Genomic DNA, 18,072 nt, shown 5'->3' with positions numbered 1-18,072 from the left:
CTATACTGTATAGACAGCTGTATCTGGCTCTTGGCCCCACCATTCTTACAGCTGTTCCAGGGGCTTCTTTTTCTCTGCCATCACATTCTGCACTCCCAGAAGCTCCTGCACATTCTTGCAGACAGTGGGACTATGCGTGAGCATGGCTGTGCAAAAGAGGCACTTGAGAACCACTCTTGCAAACCTTCGTTTGCAGGTAGCCAATGAAGAATGCAATTTTCTTTGCTCCTGATAACTGGGCGCCATCGAAAAGGAATCCTAGAAGAATGCCCACAGAGTCCTTGTTAATGAGGGCCAATAAATTCCGAGCCCGCACTTGAATTCCACGAGCTCACCCTTTCCTGAGCACAACAAACAGCATTCCTGCTCCTGTAATTCACTGTGGGCACTTAGCAAGCCGAACCGCTGCTGACTCTCAATTATGCCTGCAAATGGGGGAAAAGCGGCAGGATGGATAAACCCAAACTGTGCATAATTGAAAAAGCTTTTCTGCTTTCTCTCCCATGGGTGCGATATCAATCTGCCTGTTTGTCCTTTAAGAGTTATCTCAGCCCGGACATCTTCTTGGGAGCCTCGCCTGACTCCCCAGGCTGCTTCTGAACCTTTCTCTGTAGTCTTGTACCCTCTGGTGCATCCTTTCATTAAAAAACAAAAGTTGCCAGGTACCTATTTTGATTCATGCACTGTACTTTGACTGGAATGATGATGGAAAACGGAGACGGATATGGCCCCCGATTGCTCAGTCTCTTGGCTTGCTGGGGAGATGGGAGAAACCAGGCTGCTACAGGGAAGTGGGAAAGAGACTTTCTCTTACATAGGACTCGGGAGACCACACTGCAGCTGCCGGGTCCTCTGTCTTCCTGCTGCTCTGCAAGCTTGCTGAGGGCAGGGCTGATATTTCTTATCCTTGTTCCCCCATCTGTAAACACTGGTTAGCAATAAACCTCTAAGCATCCAACATATACCACGTGTGTGCTGAGGTCAGGACACTGGCCGAGGTGCTCAAGGGATGAGGACCAGAAAGAGCAGTGGTCCTGGCTCTCTTCTCCCCTTGGCGGGCCCATGCCATCGGTAGACCAATTTTGGAAAAATGATGTTTGGGAGTGACAGTGGTTCTGGACCAAGAGGAAGCGGGAGGTCTGGTTCCTAATCCTGGCTCTGCCATAGGCCATGTCACCTCAGAGGTCACTTTGCTCTCTGCACTCAGTGCCCTCATCTGGTTGTCATGAGCACCCAAGGGGTTGCCTATAAACTCCCTGAGGGTGGAGACCATGCCGTGGTCACCAGTACATCCCCATGGACCGGGCACTTGCTAGGTGCTCAATAAATAATTACTTTTTAAATGAACCAATTAATAGATGAGATATGACTCTAAAACTATATATTCAGTACTGTCCATACAGAAGACACTTTCAGTTCAGCAGCATATTAGTAGTGTGGAGAGGCAGTGACATAGGACTAGAGACTTCCATTTTAAAGTAATGATACTTGACACATCGTGGGTGATTAAAAATGACTTTTGAAAGAACAAAATTGGGGCATGCCTGCACAGGAAGCTGTGATCTCATTCAGGCGGGAGGCTTATTAAGAAACGAAAGAACTCTGGATTCAGAATCAGAGGCTCTGGCCTTGGACCCAGCACTCAGATTGGAGGACTTGACTTTCTTCCATTTAAAATGATTGCCATCGCAACTGTCATCATAGCTGTTTTCATCTCACCGAGGTACTGGAAGGGTCAAAACTGAGAACCGTGTAAAAATGCTTTGAACCACAAGGCTCTGTGTCGTTTTAAAGGGATGGCTGCTAACTTTTTGAGGCATGCAAAGAAAAAGACAATTACGATGATCAATCTGGTTGGGAAACGAGACTGGTGAACCTCAAAGAGAGGTTACTTTACCCAAGAGCCCCTACCTCCTGTTGGCTGGAGTTATCAACAGCACAGCTGGGAGCAGCTGCAGCTCTCGGACAAGATGGGGGTGAGCGAGCCATGTTCCCCTTCAGTTAACACATCATTGTCAGACAGCTGGGCAATAGCAGATGCTGACAACATTGGGGAGTGAGGGGAACTCACATCTACATGGAGCCTACTAGGTCCAAGTGCTGTCCTTCTTATTTTACATCTTCACATCACTTCTAGAAGCAGATGATATCATATCCCTATTTGTAGCTCAGGAAATTGAGATGCGGAAGTTATGTACTTCCCTCAGGGTCATCAAATAGTTAAAGGATTAGGCCCTAGTCCCCTTTCCTTCCTTCCAGAAAAGGGGAGGTGGAACTGAGTCTGAGTTCAAGCTGGGCTAGGCTGAAGTATGAGGAACACTGCAATCTACTCAGGAGGAAGAGCTATGCAACACTTGGAGGCCCTTAAAAAATAATGAGGTTCCTAATTGCAGCTCCTTAAAAGCCCAGACCTATCTTTAGATCCAAGAGTTTATCTTTTGTTAAGCAAATCCAGGCCCAGCCAGGCAATTGCAAAAAAGGAAAATGACCAGAGGCCTTTCCAATAGGGGGCGGTAAAATATTCATTCTCTTAAATGGTACCTTCCTGTTCATGATGGACAGACAGGGAGATTGGAGGTCAGAACTGTTAGAACAAGTGTGATTTTTAGATAGTGACTTGAAGATGCACAGAATCTGATTGTGAGATTCAGCATCAGCATTTTCTGAGCTAAGGAGAGCCTCAGGATTAATCTATTCATTTGCAGAGTCACACAGATGTGGGTATGAATGGGGAGTTTTACTTCTTGTAGCTCCGCAACCCTGTGAGCCTCACTTGCCTCATCTGTAATGTGGAAATAATGGCTCAAGCCACATCAGGCTTCTGTGAGGGATATTAAGATACTGCATATAAACCCTCATTCACAGAACAGCCCACAATCAGCACTCAACAAAAGTTACCAAACACACACACACACACACACACGCACACGCACACACACACGCACACGCACACGCACACGCACATTTACCACACACACACACACACACACACACACACACACACACACACGCACACGCACACGCACATACACACACCATTCCTGTGCCTGTAAAACATGCTCCTCTGAAGAATCACAAGCCTATGATGAGGAAACTAGTTGCAAAGAGCAGAAAAGGGCATTGCCTGAGAGATCCCTCAGTTTCATTGACTCATTTTACAGATGAGTAAACTGAGGCCCAGAGGAGAAAAGGAACTTGACAAGGTACAGTAATGGCTGAGTTGGTAGTACTGGTACTTAAGATCCTGAATTCACATATGATGGGCTCAGTGTGTGACCCAGATGAAGCCTCTTCTATACTTTCTCCTCATGAGCTTGTTTTTTTCTCATGCCAACATGTGCATTGGGGAGAAAGTATTCCCAAATTTTTTCATTGGGGAAGCTGAGTCTCTGAGAGGGCAAGTAACCTGCCCAGTACCACTCAGACAAAGGTTGTTGGTGACAGAGCCATAACTAGTATCCAGTTCTCCCCTTGCCTAAACCCCCTTCCCCTACACTCCCCACAGGGTACAACAGGAGTCCTGCCAACTACAACTAACTCTGAATTCAGAAACCTCTTATATTGAAGGGTCTATTATTTTAAAAGGTGCTCTCTACATTGTATATATGTACCACAGCTTTTTTATCCACTCATCTATTGATGGGAGTCTGGGTGAAAAGCGTGAAGGGGTTGACAAGTACAGACTGGTAGTTACAGTATAGTCATGGGGATGTAAAGTACAGCATAGCAAATACAGTCAATGATATTGGAATAACTATGCATGCCGACAGTGGGTGCTGGAAATATCAGGAGGAACGCTTTGTAAAGTATTTGACTATCGAACCACTATGCTGTACACTTGAAACTAATACAGAATAATATTGAATATAAACTGCAATTAAAAATAAAAATTAAGAAAAGGGAAAAAATGTGAAAAACAAAAGGTGCTCTCTCCTCCGAGGAATATTGGTTCATGGTTCCTTTGGCCCCATATTCAGGTACTGCCAGGTTGTACTTGAATATCTGCCACTGAAGACAAAGATGCAACTTATCTGTTTGAAGACAGAAACTTTGTCAGTGATGATTTTAAACAAAACCTCCAAGTACAACCTCACACTTGGATCCAATCCAGACAGATCAGGTGGATAAACATACAATGTGGGTGTCAGGGACACTGCCCCCTGCACTGAAAAATCTGTGTATACCTTTTGACTCCCTGAAAACAGTTGTCCTTGGGTATTTATCAGGAATTGGTTCCAGGACACCACCCTCTCCCCCTCCCCAACTGGACACCAAAATTGGTGTATGCTAAGTCCCCTGTATAGAATGGCATAGATCAATGCATACAGTCAGCCCTCTGCATCTGCGGATTGCCAACCAAAAATCAAAAACAGAACAGGTATTTATTGAATGAAATCCACATATAAATGGACTCATGTAGTTTAAACCCATTGGTTCAAGGGTCAACAGTGCTTAGATTATTATTCCACAGGGCTGGTTAAAACTGAGCACTTGATGGAGCCAACATTATACTTTGGTCATTTAGAATTCCATGCATTTGATGCAAACTGAAAATCTGTTTTGTTTTTATTACACAAGTAATGTGCGCCCAAGGCAGAATAACAGACCACACAACTAAGTAAATTAAGAAAATTAAAATCACTTATGAAATACATTAAAATTGTTCCTATGTCTCTAATGTTTATATTCAAATGAGGACTGAAATTCTAATTAGTGAAAACTGGAGGTCGTCATATTTGTTTGATGTGTTGCTAGGCTGCAATTACTCAAACTCTTTGATGGAAATGCATGGGGAAGAGCATGAGCTTAGCCTTTCACACCCTTGCCTGGGTTTGATCTCAGCCCTAAATAACTGTACAACCCTGAGAAAGCTACTCAACTTCTCTGAGTCTCAGCTTCCCCTTGTAAAAGTGGAATTCGAATGCCTACTTCATCGAATACTTCTGAGAATGAAATGGATTAAAAGTGTGTTCGTGGTTTTTCACATAAGCAGACATTTAATTTAGAAAAATGGAATAGCTGATGTTTGAGTCAACTGGAAATAGTTAAGATCCATTAGAAGTTAAAACACTGTACCCAACTGGCCATTAACCATTCCATGATCAGGTATGAAAATTGCTGGTAAGTTGGAGGGAAGCCGAAAGCAGAGGTATCTTAACCAGCCTGGAATGACTGCGTGGAGTGTGTGCGGAGAGAGCCCTGGTCCTTCAGACCCTGCAGAACATCTACTGGTGATGGCGCAACGCTGAGAGAGAAGCGATTTTATACCTGATAAATGTTTTCTTCCGTTTCGGGGTCACGGATTGGCTCGTGTCCAGCCTCAAACACAATGTACTATCATGCAGCAGCCAGAGAGGAAAGGTCAGAGGAAAAAGAAAGAGGGGAAAAAAAGGCATTTGGAATTTAAGATACAAATCACAGTGAGCATTAAAGAAACGGGCACAAGAGAACACATCTTAGTGAGACCACTGAATTACTGAGGTACCGGTGGGCCTCGCACATTTCTGCCTTTTCTAAAGGAATCTGCAAATGGCTGGCAGTCAGTCCTTCGTGATGATTGCACGGGGCCCAGCAGCTCTTCTGGAGTCACAGCCTCCTCACTCAGTGGCATTTGTCTCAGTACTGCCTGCCTGTGTGGCATGCTGAGTGGGAATGACGTCTCCTGGGAATGCCTGGGTCCCAACTTTGTAAACTTTGGGTCACAGCAGTCGCCCCCCTTTGCTCAAGGCTCAGGTTCCTAAGTCAACTCTGAAGTGCTCATAAGCCCCAAATTCCCTCGTTCCATAAATACCACCCGGATTTCATTCTCAGTTTTAAGCATTAGATATCAGATTGCCCATGTGCATGTTTGGGACTCTAAAGGACAGGCCCATTTCTAAAGGCCAACATTCTTCATTCTCTGGAGCCGGTTAGCCAAGGGCTGAGCTCGCATTATAAACAAATCCTCACCTCAGCATTCACTGTAAAGCAAGGCCGTCATTAAGTGCATTTGACTTCTGTTAGTCTTATGTGCTAGATACTTCTTCCACTACAAGTTATCCATATTATGCTGCCTTTAAAAATCCATATTATCTTACTTTCGGCATAGCAGCTTTCTGTGTGAAAATATGCATTCACACCTATGCATGTGTGACACACACGTATCTAGAACCCACGTGCGTCCCAGTTAGAATACAAGTTTCAGGTTTTCTTTTATGTCCAGCAAGTACATCTTTGGGCTTCTTTCTCTCCTTGGGAATAAGCATTTGGGGTGAGGGGCGGAGGCCACCTCTTCCTTTTTCCCTGGACCTGTTTGAGCAGAGCACATACCTGAGCCCAAGAGAAGTCATGTCTCTACACACACCTGGGCTGCAACCCTGAAGAGCGTGCAGAGAAAACTGTGGGCTGCGATGTCTCTAGGATCTCCCATTCCCTCCTCACAACAGCCCCTGGGCACCAGCTAGTTCATCAGAGGGGCGGCCTGGCTGATCAAGCTGGGAGAGACTTCCCACAGCCTTTCTGAAGCTTACAAACCCAGCCTTTGGGTTTGCATTCAAATGTCGTCAGAACGTCAGTCCCCATCTCCAGTTCTTGACTCAGAGAAACCACCTCATTATTCAGTCTCTCTCATTAACTCAGAATATTCAAGAGACTCATGAAGACGTTCAGCTCCAGGATCAGACATTTACAGCTTGTGGAGGGGGCTGAGGCAAGGCAAGATGGGAAAGCACATCACCACACCCCATGTCACTGATGCTGGTCACACTTCGGCTCCTTTTCATGGAAACTGGCTCCTGTGGCGGCTGGCAGCCCTCACCCTCAGAAACCACCTTGTCCCTGTCTAGGCTCCGCAGGCAGCCGATGCTTCAGGTCTCGGATGCAGTGTCTATACCACAGGCCTAGCCATTCCGGACCCTAAAAACCCGTTTGGTTTCAGAAATTACCTGGTACACAGGATCTTCAACATCCTCTTCCAGAATTGTCTACGGCAGAGCGAGGGCAGGGAAGGTGAGAGCAGAGGACATAAGGAGAGATGTGAGACTGGATTCAGAAGTTACAGGACAGTAAAGAAGCCAGTTCTGCATAGGATAGGCTGGGGGGCCATCAGGTAGAAAACACACAGAAAAAAAACAACAAAACCCTTGCAGCCACCCCCACCCACTGTAACAACAGCAAGAGCAATTGTGTTTCTTTCCTTGTCCTCCCCTGATCTTCCTCTGGATTCAAGATTTCCCTTTCTCTTACATGTCTAGAATTTCAGAGAATAAGGGATCATTTCTCACGGCTTGCTTCTGAGCTAGTAATTTACACGACAGCCTTTCATCTGTATTGCTATTTGGAAGCAGGAAGAGAAGCCCTGACTGTCAGTTTTCACATCTATTTATTTTAAGCCCCAGTCTTCCCCGGTACCGGGATAAACTCACAGCTATACCTGATACACAGCTTGTTCACACTGCTTATCCTTTTGTGCCTTTTTCTCCAACTCTTCTCTTTGCTTCAATTCGTAAATAAGTTGAAAGAGATCTCTCAAGTCCAGAATAACAGGTTCAGCCTGGAGTGGAAGGTGGTAAAACACATTATTCATAAGGGGATGCGCCTGAGCTACGAAGACCCACTTCTGTGTGCTCTGGCTACAACCCACAGCTCTTCCCTTTCCCATTAAACTGAAAGCATTCCATCTTTAATTAACTCTACCTTGTTTGTATTGGTTTAGTAAATTGCATCTAGGCTAAAGTTCATTTCTCCAACTAATTATATTTGTAAATTCATAATAATCACAGGCGTAAAAGGCAATGCTTTTATTTATTAGTAATTTCGGATACGATAAAATTAGGGTAGGCCTTATGCAAAGTGGCTATTTGTTTTCTCTTATTTTCTTTTTAAATGAGGCTATGAACACAAGGAAACTTATTTGTATACTGTGCCTCCAAATCTGCTTAATCAGAAAGGAAAATAGTGAGTCCTTAGGAAATACCCATTAGTAAAAACAACAACAAAACCGGATGGGCATGAGCATGTTTTCCCGCTTCCAGGCTGTGTATCTTTTCTCGATGGGAGCCTGAGTACCGGCATCGCCGAGGCAAACATCACAGTGGGCTTCCAGAGAGCAGCAGTGCGACTGTCCCCTCAAGTCACAAGGGAAGGTGCCCTCTTTGGAGGGGGTACTCACCGCCTGGGCTGTTTTTATGGCCACAAATCTGTGGTTCCCTTCCTTCCCACACACGTAGCCAAAGGCCCGGTGGTCTGTGATGTCCTTTGCAATGTAGGAAATTTCGTGAACAGCATGGTGATGCTGAAGGGCCTGCGAGAGACAAAAGGAAGAGCATCTTTGAGGGGACTTGCCCTTCGAGCTGTTAATCAATGAGAGATGCATTTCAGCTACGTGTGAACAGGCCCGCAGGGCTTGGGAAAAGCTGTTTGGTCCAGATGGAAGGAAAGAGAGCTGTGCCTGCCCGTGAGAGAGGGAGGCTCCCCTCCAAGGTCTTAGGGCTGTGACCAGAGAGGTAAACAGGGCTGCTCATACGCCGGCTGAGCGTCTGTGTGCAGGCTTCTTTCAGCCTGCCGAGCCAGTCAGCTCCACTCAGTGGCGGAGGTTTCTGCTACATCCTTCTTCCTGACACAGCCCAGCTCGAGTTCTGGCTGGATATGTAACACACTCACATACCAGGCGGAAGACCTACCCTGCACGGCCACAGGGGCGCCATTCACAATCATAGAACCGTGCCTTTGCATGGCTAGGATGTTCTCACAGATGGTGACTGAGTGTCTTGAGCAACAAACCCCTTTCTCTAACTTGTCCAAAGTCACCATCTAGGCTAGACGTGGGGTCCCCCATATCTCAGGCTGTTCACGAATTGGTCCCTCTCTCTCTGTCTGCCTGTTCTTTTATCCACTGGTTCGAATCTTTTCCTCTTTCAAAGGCCATTTGAAATAGCACCACCTCGTGACACCTCCCCTGAGCGAGGCTCGCTCTCCCTCTCCCTGCAGGAGTAACTCCTCCCTTCTGTGTTTCCATGGAATGTCAGTCCCAGTGATGGTGAAACTCCTGATGGACTCTTCACATACAGCTCCCCAGGGGCCTGCTTCCCAAGACCTTCTTCTCTGACACATTTGCCTGGCCCCTTGCCTGTCTTCCCCACCAGGTCTGTCTTCCTCATCTCTGTCACCCCAGAACTTGCACTGTGCCTGGCCCAAGTTGTTGAATAAGGTAAACTGGGATAGCTGGTAATTTGAAAATCTTTTGAAACTGACCTCCCTGCCTTGATTGTCTAAGCTTCAACAAATAATGTTCACCATCCTGTTGGTGATAGTGACCTTTACAACCATTTGCCTATTAAGTGTACCTAAAAAAATGCTCATTAAACAGTACTCTGTGTACAGGAATATGTATGCACCTGCTTAAGATCCTTATAACTTGAAGGACCTTTTTATCATGCTGGCTATTAAGAAGCTTGAATTCTAGCCACTGTGTGGACATAAGGCACTCACTATATGGGCCTCAGCGCATTCCTCTATCAAATGAGATGTTTGTATCAGATCAGTGACTCCTAATCCAAAGCCCTCGACCTACTGGGTCATTAAAGGCAAATGAAAATGCCAAGTTCATTTGGGATTGTACCAGGTAGCTGTGCTCCTTAGCTAATCTTAGAGCAGATTCTCATTGGAAATTCATTATGGGTTCAAATAATTCAAATAGGAAAGTGAATGACTATCAATGCATTCTATTTTTTTGGGGGGAACACAAATCTTCCTCCTTACTGAGCCCATGGATAATTCAAATAGGAAAGTGAATGACTATCAATGCATTATTTTTTGGGGGGGACACAAATCTTCCTCCTTACTGAGCCCATGAAGGAAGACATGGCACACAATGGGAACTATGTCATGAAAACCTCGGGAACCACTGGACTAGATGTTCTCTAAGGTCTTATTCTATTTCCCTGGATCCGTGAGCCATCAGAACCTCATAGCACACAACCAGCCTCTGAGGACAGTGGACATCTGCTTCTCATGCCGGTCATCACCTTAGTTCTGGACCACTGGCCCGGGTCTTCCAAAACATCTCTTCCCAGGCTGGTACCACCTTTTTAGGCTTCTGACTGTGAATCATCCCTGCAGAATCTGCCGCCACACCTTACCCTTCCCGATTCTGACCATTCACTAACCTCTGTATTCCCCTTGCGAGGCTCCCTTCAGCATCATACCCTGTCCAGGTTGCCCACTGCCCACTGGACTTCATGCCTGGATGGTGTTGTCAGTGCCCAGTATCCCTAGCCACTATAGTGGACCTCACTGTGTAATTCCAGTGGATTTCAACAAAAACAAGGTTGGTGAAGAAAGCAGTGTTTGTTAGGAGAATAATCAGAATCCATTCATCCTTGTTTTATTAAGAGCACATATTTAGCCAGCAGAAGAAAACTGCTCAAAAAGCGGTAGCTTTTTCATGGTGTTAATGATGTAAAATTGATGAGACTTATATTCACACTACGTGGGGGTATTGATTTATAGGCTTTTGTGAGCGCCAATGGTATGCAGCAGGGGAAGTGGGAGACAAAGACTTTCTCCTCTCCCTTTCCTGAAAGTAGTCCTCTCTCTGCATAATGTGGAGGATGTTATCCATGTCTCCTATTAAATCAAAGTTTGACGACAGTAGCTTATTGATTGCCAAGTGGAATATTGCTCTAAAATTAAACCACGATTAGAAGTCTTCCTGGTGGAATTAGATTTGGCGATGATTGTGCAATAGTAACATATCACCTACGATGCAAGGCAGCAGACAGAGATGATGTAATTTACCTGAGAATCCTCATTAAGTGTTTTAAAATCAAAACATTTTTAATGCCTGATGATACCTCATATTGCCTTGCAAAGTGTAGCTGTGTGTGTGCATAAAGTGCTTAAAGATATTTGTAACATTGTCTTTTTCCACAGTTAATTTTATGACATGTTAAAAAGGAATGCTCAGAAAGTGGCTCATTCATTTGGAAACTAAGAGTCCGTGAGGGGATGTGTCTCCACTTTCTACAACCTTAACCGTGCAGATATAATATAGACACTTGGAAATACAAATACATTAGAATCCTGCTAATCCCACAGTCGTATTATCGCATTCATCTTGGCAACTCAGAGGATCTTGCAAATACTTGTTCATTGAGCCTCAAAATTGCTTCGGGTCTTCCAGTAGATTTTATCAGCACAATCAAAGATAGTTGGAGCCTTAAACATCATCTACTTCAACTCTGAGTTTATTCATAAAAGAACTGAGAGAATTCTGGCAGGCCCAGTACTAAACCCAGGTCCTATTCTCCCTACTCAGGGTGACACAGAATGGAGAAAAGGAAACAAGATTACATAGAATCAAGGCCTCCTTTTCTTAGACTCCTGGCTCCCTAGTCAGGTCAAGGGCACACGCCTCGGCTGCAGGCTTGGTCCCCGGCCCCGGTCAAGGTGCATGTGAGAGGCAACCAGTTGATGTGTCTCTCTCACAAAACCATGACCCCTGACAAACTGGGATGAAAAAGGGATTGATTGCTGGATAGGGAAGCACAGCTGAGGCTGTTCTGGATTTCAGCAGGTATCTGAGGTCAGAGAAGGGCATAAATCAGGTCTGAGTAAAGGCCAGCTATAAGGATCTTAAAGAAAAAGGACAAGCCAGCATGATCTGGAAGTCACTCTCGGAAGCCCAGCCCTCCGTGGGAAGATGAGGTGAGGGAGAGAAGCATTGCTTCATCCCAGGTTTCTGTGGGGAGTTCCTGGGACCTCATGGGTTGTTCTGGAAGCATCTGAAATTCCCAGGCTTGAGGGAAATGGGGAGGATTCTGGTCATCCTTCTTCCACATCTCTTTTGAAAACACAATTTTTGTTTTGGAAAAACTTAGTCTAGATATTAAAGCACTGCCAAAAATCAAAGCCAGTTTCAGGTTTTAAAAATAGAGGCTTCACCCTGGCTAGTGTGGCTAAGTTGGTTGGGTATTGCCCCATGAACCAAAATGCTGCTGGTTCGATTCCCCAGTCAGGGTACAGGCCTGGGTTGCAGGCTCTATCCTTGCTAGGAGGAGTGCAGGAGGCAGCCAATTGATGTTTCGCTCTCATGTCAATGTTTCTCTCTCCCTCTTCCTCTCCCTCTCCCTTCCTCTCTCTCTCTCAAAAATCAATAAAAATTCTTAACAAAAAAGAGTCTTCAAGAACACCCCATCTCTCTGCCACAGCTTTACTTACTCTTCCTGCTCAGAACCCTCTGCATTACTTTGTGGATGAAAATTGTTACTGAACAATTCCAAGGGCAATTCAGAGATCAAACTCCTCAATCCAGTCTGATCTTCCTTTTGTGAGTGAACTTCAGGGTAACCTTGGCTGCAGATCATCTAAAGAACTCATCTCTCCCACTTCAGGGTCTGTACTTTCCCTGTGCCATTGGTCACGCTGTGCCATTGGTCATGCTGATCTCGCTCTTCAGCCCTGACTCACACTTCATCAACTCCACATAACTACATCACATCTATGCTTCGAGGTCTGGCTCCCACATCCTGCTCATCCCTGACTGTCCCATTCCCCTTAGTCGTAATACCTGTCCCTAGATCTCATTGCATTGCATTTGTTCTTCTATCTGGGATGCTTCATACTTCTTAATTTTGTTTCACATTTATCCATTCATCCAGTATTTCACACCATATGTATTTCTTGAGAAGCTGTTATGTTCCAGGTCTCATACTAAGTGCTACTTCTATCCAGATGATTAAAATGGAGTCCCTCCCTAAAGGACCTAATAATTTTATAACACAGAGAAGCAGAGACACTACAGCAAGACAAGAATGGCATCAGAGAAGTTTTGACAAAGGAGCTGACCCTGAACCCAGCATCAAAGGATAAAAGGGGAGCCCCCAGAAAATCAGGGGAAAGACCATCCTAGGCAGAAAGAACTAAGCATGCAAAACCTCTAGGTCCCAAGAACATACTTTCTCTCCACTATGGGGATGTGAGCTCCTAAAAAGAAAGATTGATTTCTGGTCCTCCTCAATCTTATCCTAGCTCCTAATACTGCTCCTTTTGAACTATAAATGCTCGATAATGTTTGATAAATTTAAAAAAAGAAGAAAGGAAGAACCAAGCATCTGAAGACATACATTGCACAAGGTAGTTGCTCAATAAATGTTCAATGAATGATTGAATTAGATTAATTCAAGACATTTCACACAGGATTCATTTTGTGAACAGAGGGTTTCGTATCTGATCATCACTAAATCTTTTTTTTTCATTAGCATTTCCATGAGCCATTTACCAATGTTTAAATGAAGTATCAAATTGTTTGGAGGGTTACCATCTGACAGAATAAATTACAGAGAAGACTTAATTTGTACCATGGTTCAATACAGCCAATTAAATACAGTATGGATTAGAAAGTCATCAGCTCAGACTTTACCACTAGCTTTTTGTAAAGAATAAATTCTACTCCATTTAGCCTTCATATTATTATTGTGTGTGTGTATGTATGTATGCGTATGAGTAGGCAAAACTATTCACAGGAAAAATACCCACCAGGATTCCAGTGAGTTAAAAACAAAACAAAACAAAATTAAAAAGCAAGTATGCAGATAGACACAATAAAAACAGACATATAGAAAAATACACTCCTTCACATTATAGGCAATTATAGTAGTTAAAACCTCACAAGACAAAAGCTCATTATAAAGGCCTTTCTCTCTTCTAACATATTTTTGGATGTGTTTGCTGTATCACAGCGCCAATGAGGCTGGGAGGGAACCTCTGTACCAGCCCCAGACACCCCATCATCATATGCTATATGGAGAAGGTCAGAGTGAATTCTTCCCAGAGTTCCCATTCTAAGATCTTCCAGAAGTTTTACTCAAGAACTAGACTAAATTTCCAAATACCCTAGCCTCTAGCTGAGGAGGCAGTGTGATAACAGAAGAAAGAATATGGACTCTGGAACCAGAGAGAACACACTTCAAATCTAAGCTCTTTCCTTTATCAGATGTGTAGCATTGGGTACATCACTCTAACTTTTTGTACCTTATTTTCTCTCCTTTTATAATATAAAGAATGATATAGAACCTAAAAGGTTGTTGAAAATATTACATTGATTCATATAAACTATATCAGATATTAATGAAATGCCATCCCCTTCCCCCCAAAAAAAGAGAAAATAAAGGTTCCCACTCAGTGTTGACAAAAGTGTGGGGAAACAGGTATTTCCTTGGGCTCCTGGTTTTCGGTGTACAATGAGGATAATAGTAGTGCCTCTCTGTGGTCCTGTTAGGAGGATTAATGAGTGAGTATATGTAAATGGCCTGGAAGGGTGCAAAGCTCATAGTAAGAGCTATGTAAGTGTTGGCCATTATGGTGATTTTTCTTATTTGTTGAAGTGTGATTTATTGCAACTTTTCTGGAGGGCAGACGGGCTGTATGTTTCAAAGCCTTGAAAACATGCATAAACTTTGACCCTATGAATCTTCTTGTAGAAATTCAATTATCTGTAAATAATGTAAGATGTGGGCAAAGATTTGGATGCAAGATATTCCCCGAAGTGCTATTAGACCAGTGAAAAATTAGCAATGCTGAACATTAACTGACTGGTTGAAGAAATTGCATTTCTCTATACGATGAAATAATACGCAGTCACTGAAAGTCATCTTGGGGACATAATTTATTTTTTGTGGTGGAAGTATAATCATAATATCTTGTTGAATGAATCAAAAGCATACCATAAAATAGTATATTTAATATACTCCTGTTTTTAAAAATAAAATTATGCATTTCCCTGTGTGTGTGTGTGTGTGTGTGTGTGTGTGTATGAAAAATCTGGAAATGTATCCAATACAATCTTAAGGGTTCTTTCAAGTAGTGGATTACTACTGATTTTTAAAATCTTGCTTCTTGCTTATTTATAACTAGAGGCCAGGTGCACAAATTTGTGCACAGGTGGGGTCCCTTGGCCTGGCTGTTGATGGCAATCGAGCCAATTGGGGCTGGCCAGGGTGAGGGACTGCAGGAGGTTGGCTGACACTGGGAGGTTGGCTTTGTGAGTGCAGTGACTGACCAACAGGGGGCATCGCCTGTGTTGAGAGTCTGCCCCCTGGTGGCCAGTGCATGTCATAGTGACCAGTTGACCTATCTATATAGAGATAATTTTTTAAAATTTTATACTGATTTATACTAACTATATAAAATACTAATATGTATTAAAATTCTAACAAATATTAAAGAAAAATGCACAATGCTTTGTATTTCATATTTGAATTTGGTTAATTTAGTGTGTGTACCATCATTCATTTCTACAACCATCCTTGAGCTTCCATCCTTCTCACCCCCCCATAATCAAGTCTTGTCATTTTCACTCCCAAACACCTTTCACCTTGGCCATTCCTTTCTATCTCCACCACCAGACCTAGGTCATAGCCATGATTTCTGGCCTGGATTCACACAGTAGCCCCAGACCCTACTCATCCACTTTTTCTAATAGTTACACCACAGTGTGAAGGGACTGAGGGAAAATCTGTCAGATTTAATTAGGTCAATCTCATAGGCTTAAACCATATTACAAGTTCCTCATTGCTTTTAGGGTAAAACCAAAAGTTTACCAAGCTATGGAAAATATAAAATAGGCAAAAACCTTTTGCCAGGGCCCCTGCCTGACCTCTCGTGACCTGGCCTTGTTTCCCCCCATCTGGCCATTCTCCAGTTCCTCAAAAGCATCATACTTCCACCCCAGGTTTTTGCACATGCTAGTCCATGTGCCTGGAAAGCTCAGCTCCTTCTCCTTCAGACCTCAGGACAGATGTCTGTTCTCAAAAGTGCCCCTGAATTTTTTGCAGAGACCTGGTCCCCAAGCTGCAAGACCTCTCAGCTTTCCTGACTTCCTAAGTGGGCCACATACATAGAGTCAGCTCCAGGGCGGTGGCAGCAACAATATCTTTTTTCCTCATCTTCTTATCCTGAGTGCTTCTTGACATTTGGCCGCAAACATTTTCACTACACAACTAATTGGCCAGAAGGAAATTTTGTCATTAAAGATAAAATAAAAAATAAAACAGGAACATTAAAAATGACACAACAAAACAAACTATTAATAATGTGATTTAAAAACGACTATTGCAAAAAAAATCTTTAAGGTCTTTTGTTCATAGCATTATACATTTTTTTTGGACTTGATTCATTTCTTTGTTCGGCAATGCACTTTCCCTTTTTTGCTTCAATTTCTTCCTTCATTAAGAGAGGTATCAGTTTCCAACTAAAAATATAATTAATGCTCTCACAGACTGTTGTAAATTAGTAGTTGCCTATTTTACGTTTTCTGTAGCTTGGTAAACTTTTGGTTTTAATGGGTAGGAGGGGATAATATGTTCACCAAAGGATTTGCAATCTGTGTTATCATTTTCAAGCTTAGTATGCAATCTGACTCAACATGTAGGCTTGCAATCTGGTTTACACATAGTTGTCATCATGCGCTATTTTAAGACTACCACATCTCCTCATCACCGTATAGCCCATTATGAAGGCTCAGCTTGATAACATATAATGGAGACATGACACCAAACTGACAACCAGCTTACATACATTAAATCTGCCAAAAGCAAACCAAACTGTCAACCAGCTATCTTATATTTCACGGTGAATCATCTTATGGCCAATTAATTGTACCACAAAAATGTTTGCAGTGAAAATGCAAAGATGTTTATAGCAAAGATGTTTGTGGCGAATATACTGGAGGCGATCCTGAACATTAAGTATGGTGCCTGACGTACAGTAGGAATTCAGTACATATATATTTTTATTGTGGTGAAGATACATACGTTTACCATTTTAAGTTTATAGTTCTGTGGTATTAAGTAGATTCACATTGTTCTGCAACATCACCGCCATCTCTCTCCAGAACTTTCTCATCTTCCCCAACAGACCATCCACCATTAAACACTAACTCCCCTTCCCTCCTTTGCCCCCAACCCTGGCGACCACATTCTACTTTCTATCTCTTTGAGACTGCCATATTTAAATGAATATTTTGAATGAATGAATGTCAATAGGATCTTGAATCCAAGTCTTCCCTGAAACACACCCCCCAACCTCACTGACTCTTTGCTTATTTGTGCCTCTGTTTCCCTCTCCAGTCTTCCTTTCCTCAGCTGTGAAAATAAGGAGATTGGATCCAATAAATTCTCATGTCCTTGTTTGCTCTCGACACTTCTTTTTTTTTAAATATATTTTATTGATTTTTTTACAGAGAAGAAGGGAGAGGGATAGAGAGTTAGAAACATTGATGAGAGAGATCGATCAGCTGCCTTCTGCACGCCCCCCACTGGGGATGTGCCCGCAACCAGGGTACATGCCCTTGACCGGAATCGAACCCGGGACCCCTGAGTCCGCAGGCCGACGCTCTATCCACTGAGCCAAACCGGTTCGGCTCGACACTTCTTTAAATCCTTTTTAAGTTTTATAACAAGATGACAGCTATAAAAGACAGCTTCTTAGTCACTCTCTACACACATGTCATAAACACACGGCACTGGAAGATGGGACTGAAGCCCTGACCTAAAAATAGAGAGATGAACCAGTTAACCAGCTGAGAGCGTCCTAGACCCATGATTTGGGTTTAAATTTGTCTAACAGGCCAAGTGGAGCCAGGTGTGCTTCGTCAATTAGCAATCACCAGAGTGACAACGAAGCAGATTTCAGTGCAGGAGATGTAAAAACCACGTTAAACAGAAAACAGGCTTCTATGTGAAACACTAATTTCCTAACACTGGAGTTCAATCCAAACTCCATGTCCCATGACCTACGATGTGGCTACAGCATAGCCACAGTTGGTGGTGGGCTGGCCTAGCTGTCTGCTCTCACTCCATTCTCATTCCTCCCCCAAAGCCCTTAGGTACAAGGGTACACTAGGCCCCAGAGATGGTTTAATATGCAGTTAGAGCTCTCAAAAGTCCACAGTGGTGTGTGTATGTGTGTGTGTGTGTGTGAAGGCAGGCGGAGGGCTTCTTTTCTGCTACATACTCAGAGTAGTTTGTACATTGTGCTGTTTTGTCCCCACCTCCAAAGGCATGAAGTGTGATGGAAGGATCTGAATCTCAGCTT

The 18,072-nt window shown here is 43.5% G+C and overlaps 1 protein-coding gene across 6 annotated transcripts in view; it reads right to left on the bottom strand.

Moving 5' to 3' along the window:
- Positions 1-18,072, bottom strand: part of DAB1 (Dab, reelin signal transducer, homolog 1 (Drosophila)) — a 1,114,147-nt gene that overhangs the window by 55,460 nt on the left and 1,040,615 nt on the right. For 5 of the 6 annotated variants that reach the window (XM_014542563.1, XM_014542562.1, XM_014542565.1 and 2 more), the window contains 4 exons: positions 8,150-8,281; positions 7,412-7,531; positions 6,924-6,962; positions 5,269-5,334 (listed from right to left, as the gene is read on the bottom strand). In XM_014542563.1, the coding sequence (XP_014398049.1) occupies positions 5,269-5,334; positions 6,924-6,962; positions 7,412-7,531; positions 8,150-8,281 (357 nt within the window). The remainder of the gene's footprint in view (positions 1-5,268; positions 5,335-6,923; positions 6,963-7,411; positions 7,532-8,149; positions 8,282-18,072) is intronic. The other variant, XM_014542566.1, reaches the window with a different exon arrangement.

The sequence above is a fragment of the Myotis brandtii genome, unplaced genomic scaffold (genome assembly GCF_000412655.1).
Source record: "Myotis brandtii unplaced genomic scaffold, ASM41265v1 scaffold304, whole genome shotgun sequence".
NCBI lineage: Eukaryota > Metazoa > Chordata > Mammalia > Chiroptera > Vespertilionidae > Myotis > Myotis brandtii.
This window is presented reverse-complemented; position numbering and strand designations above follow the sequence as displayed.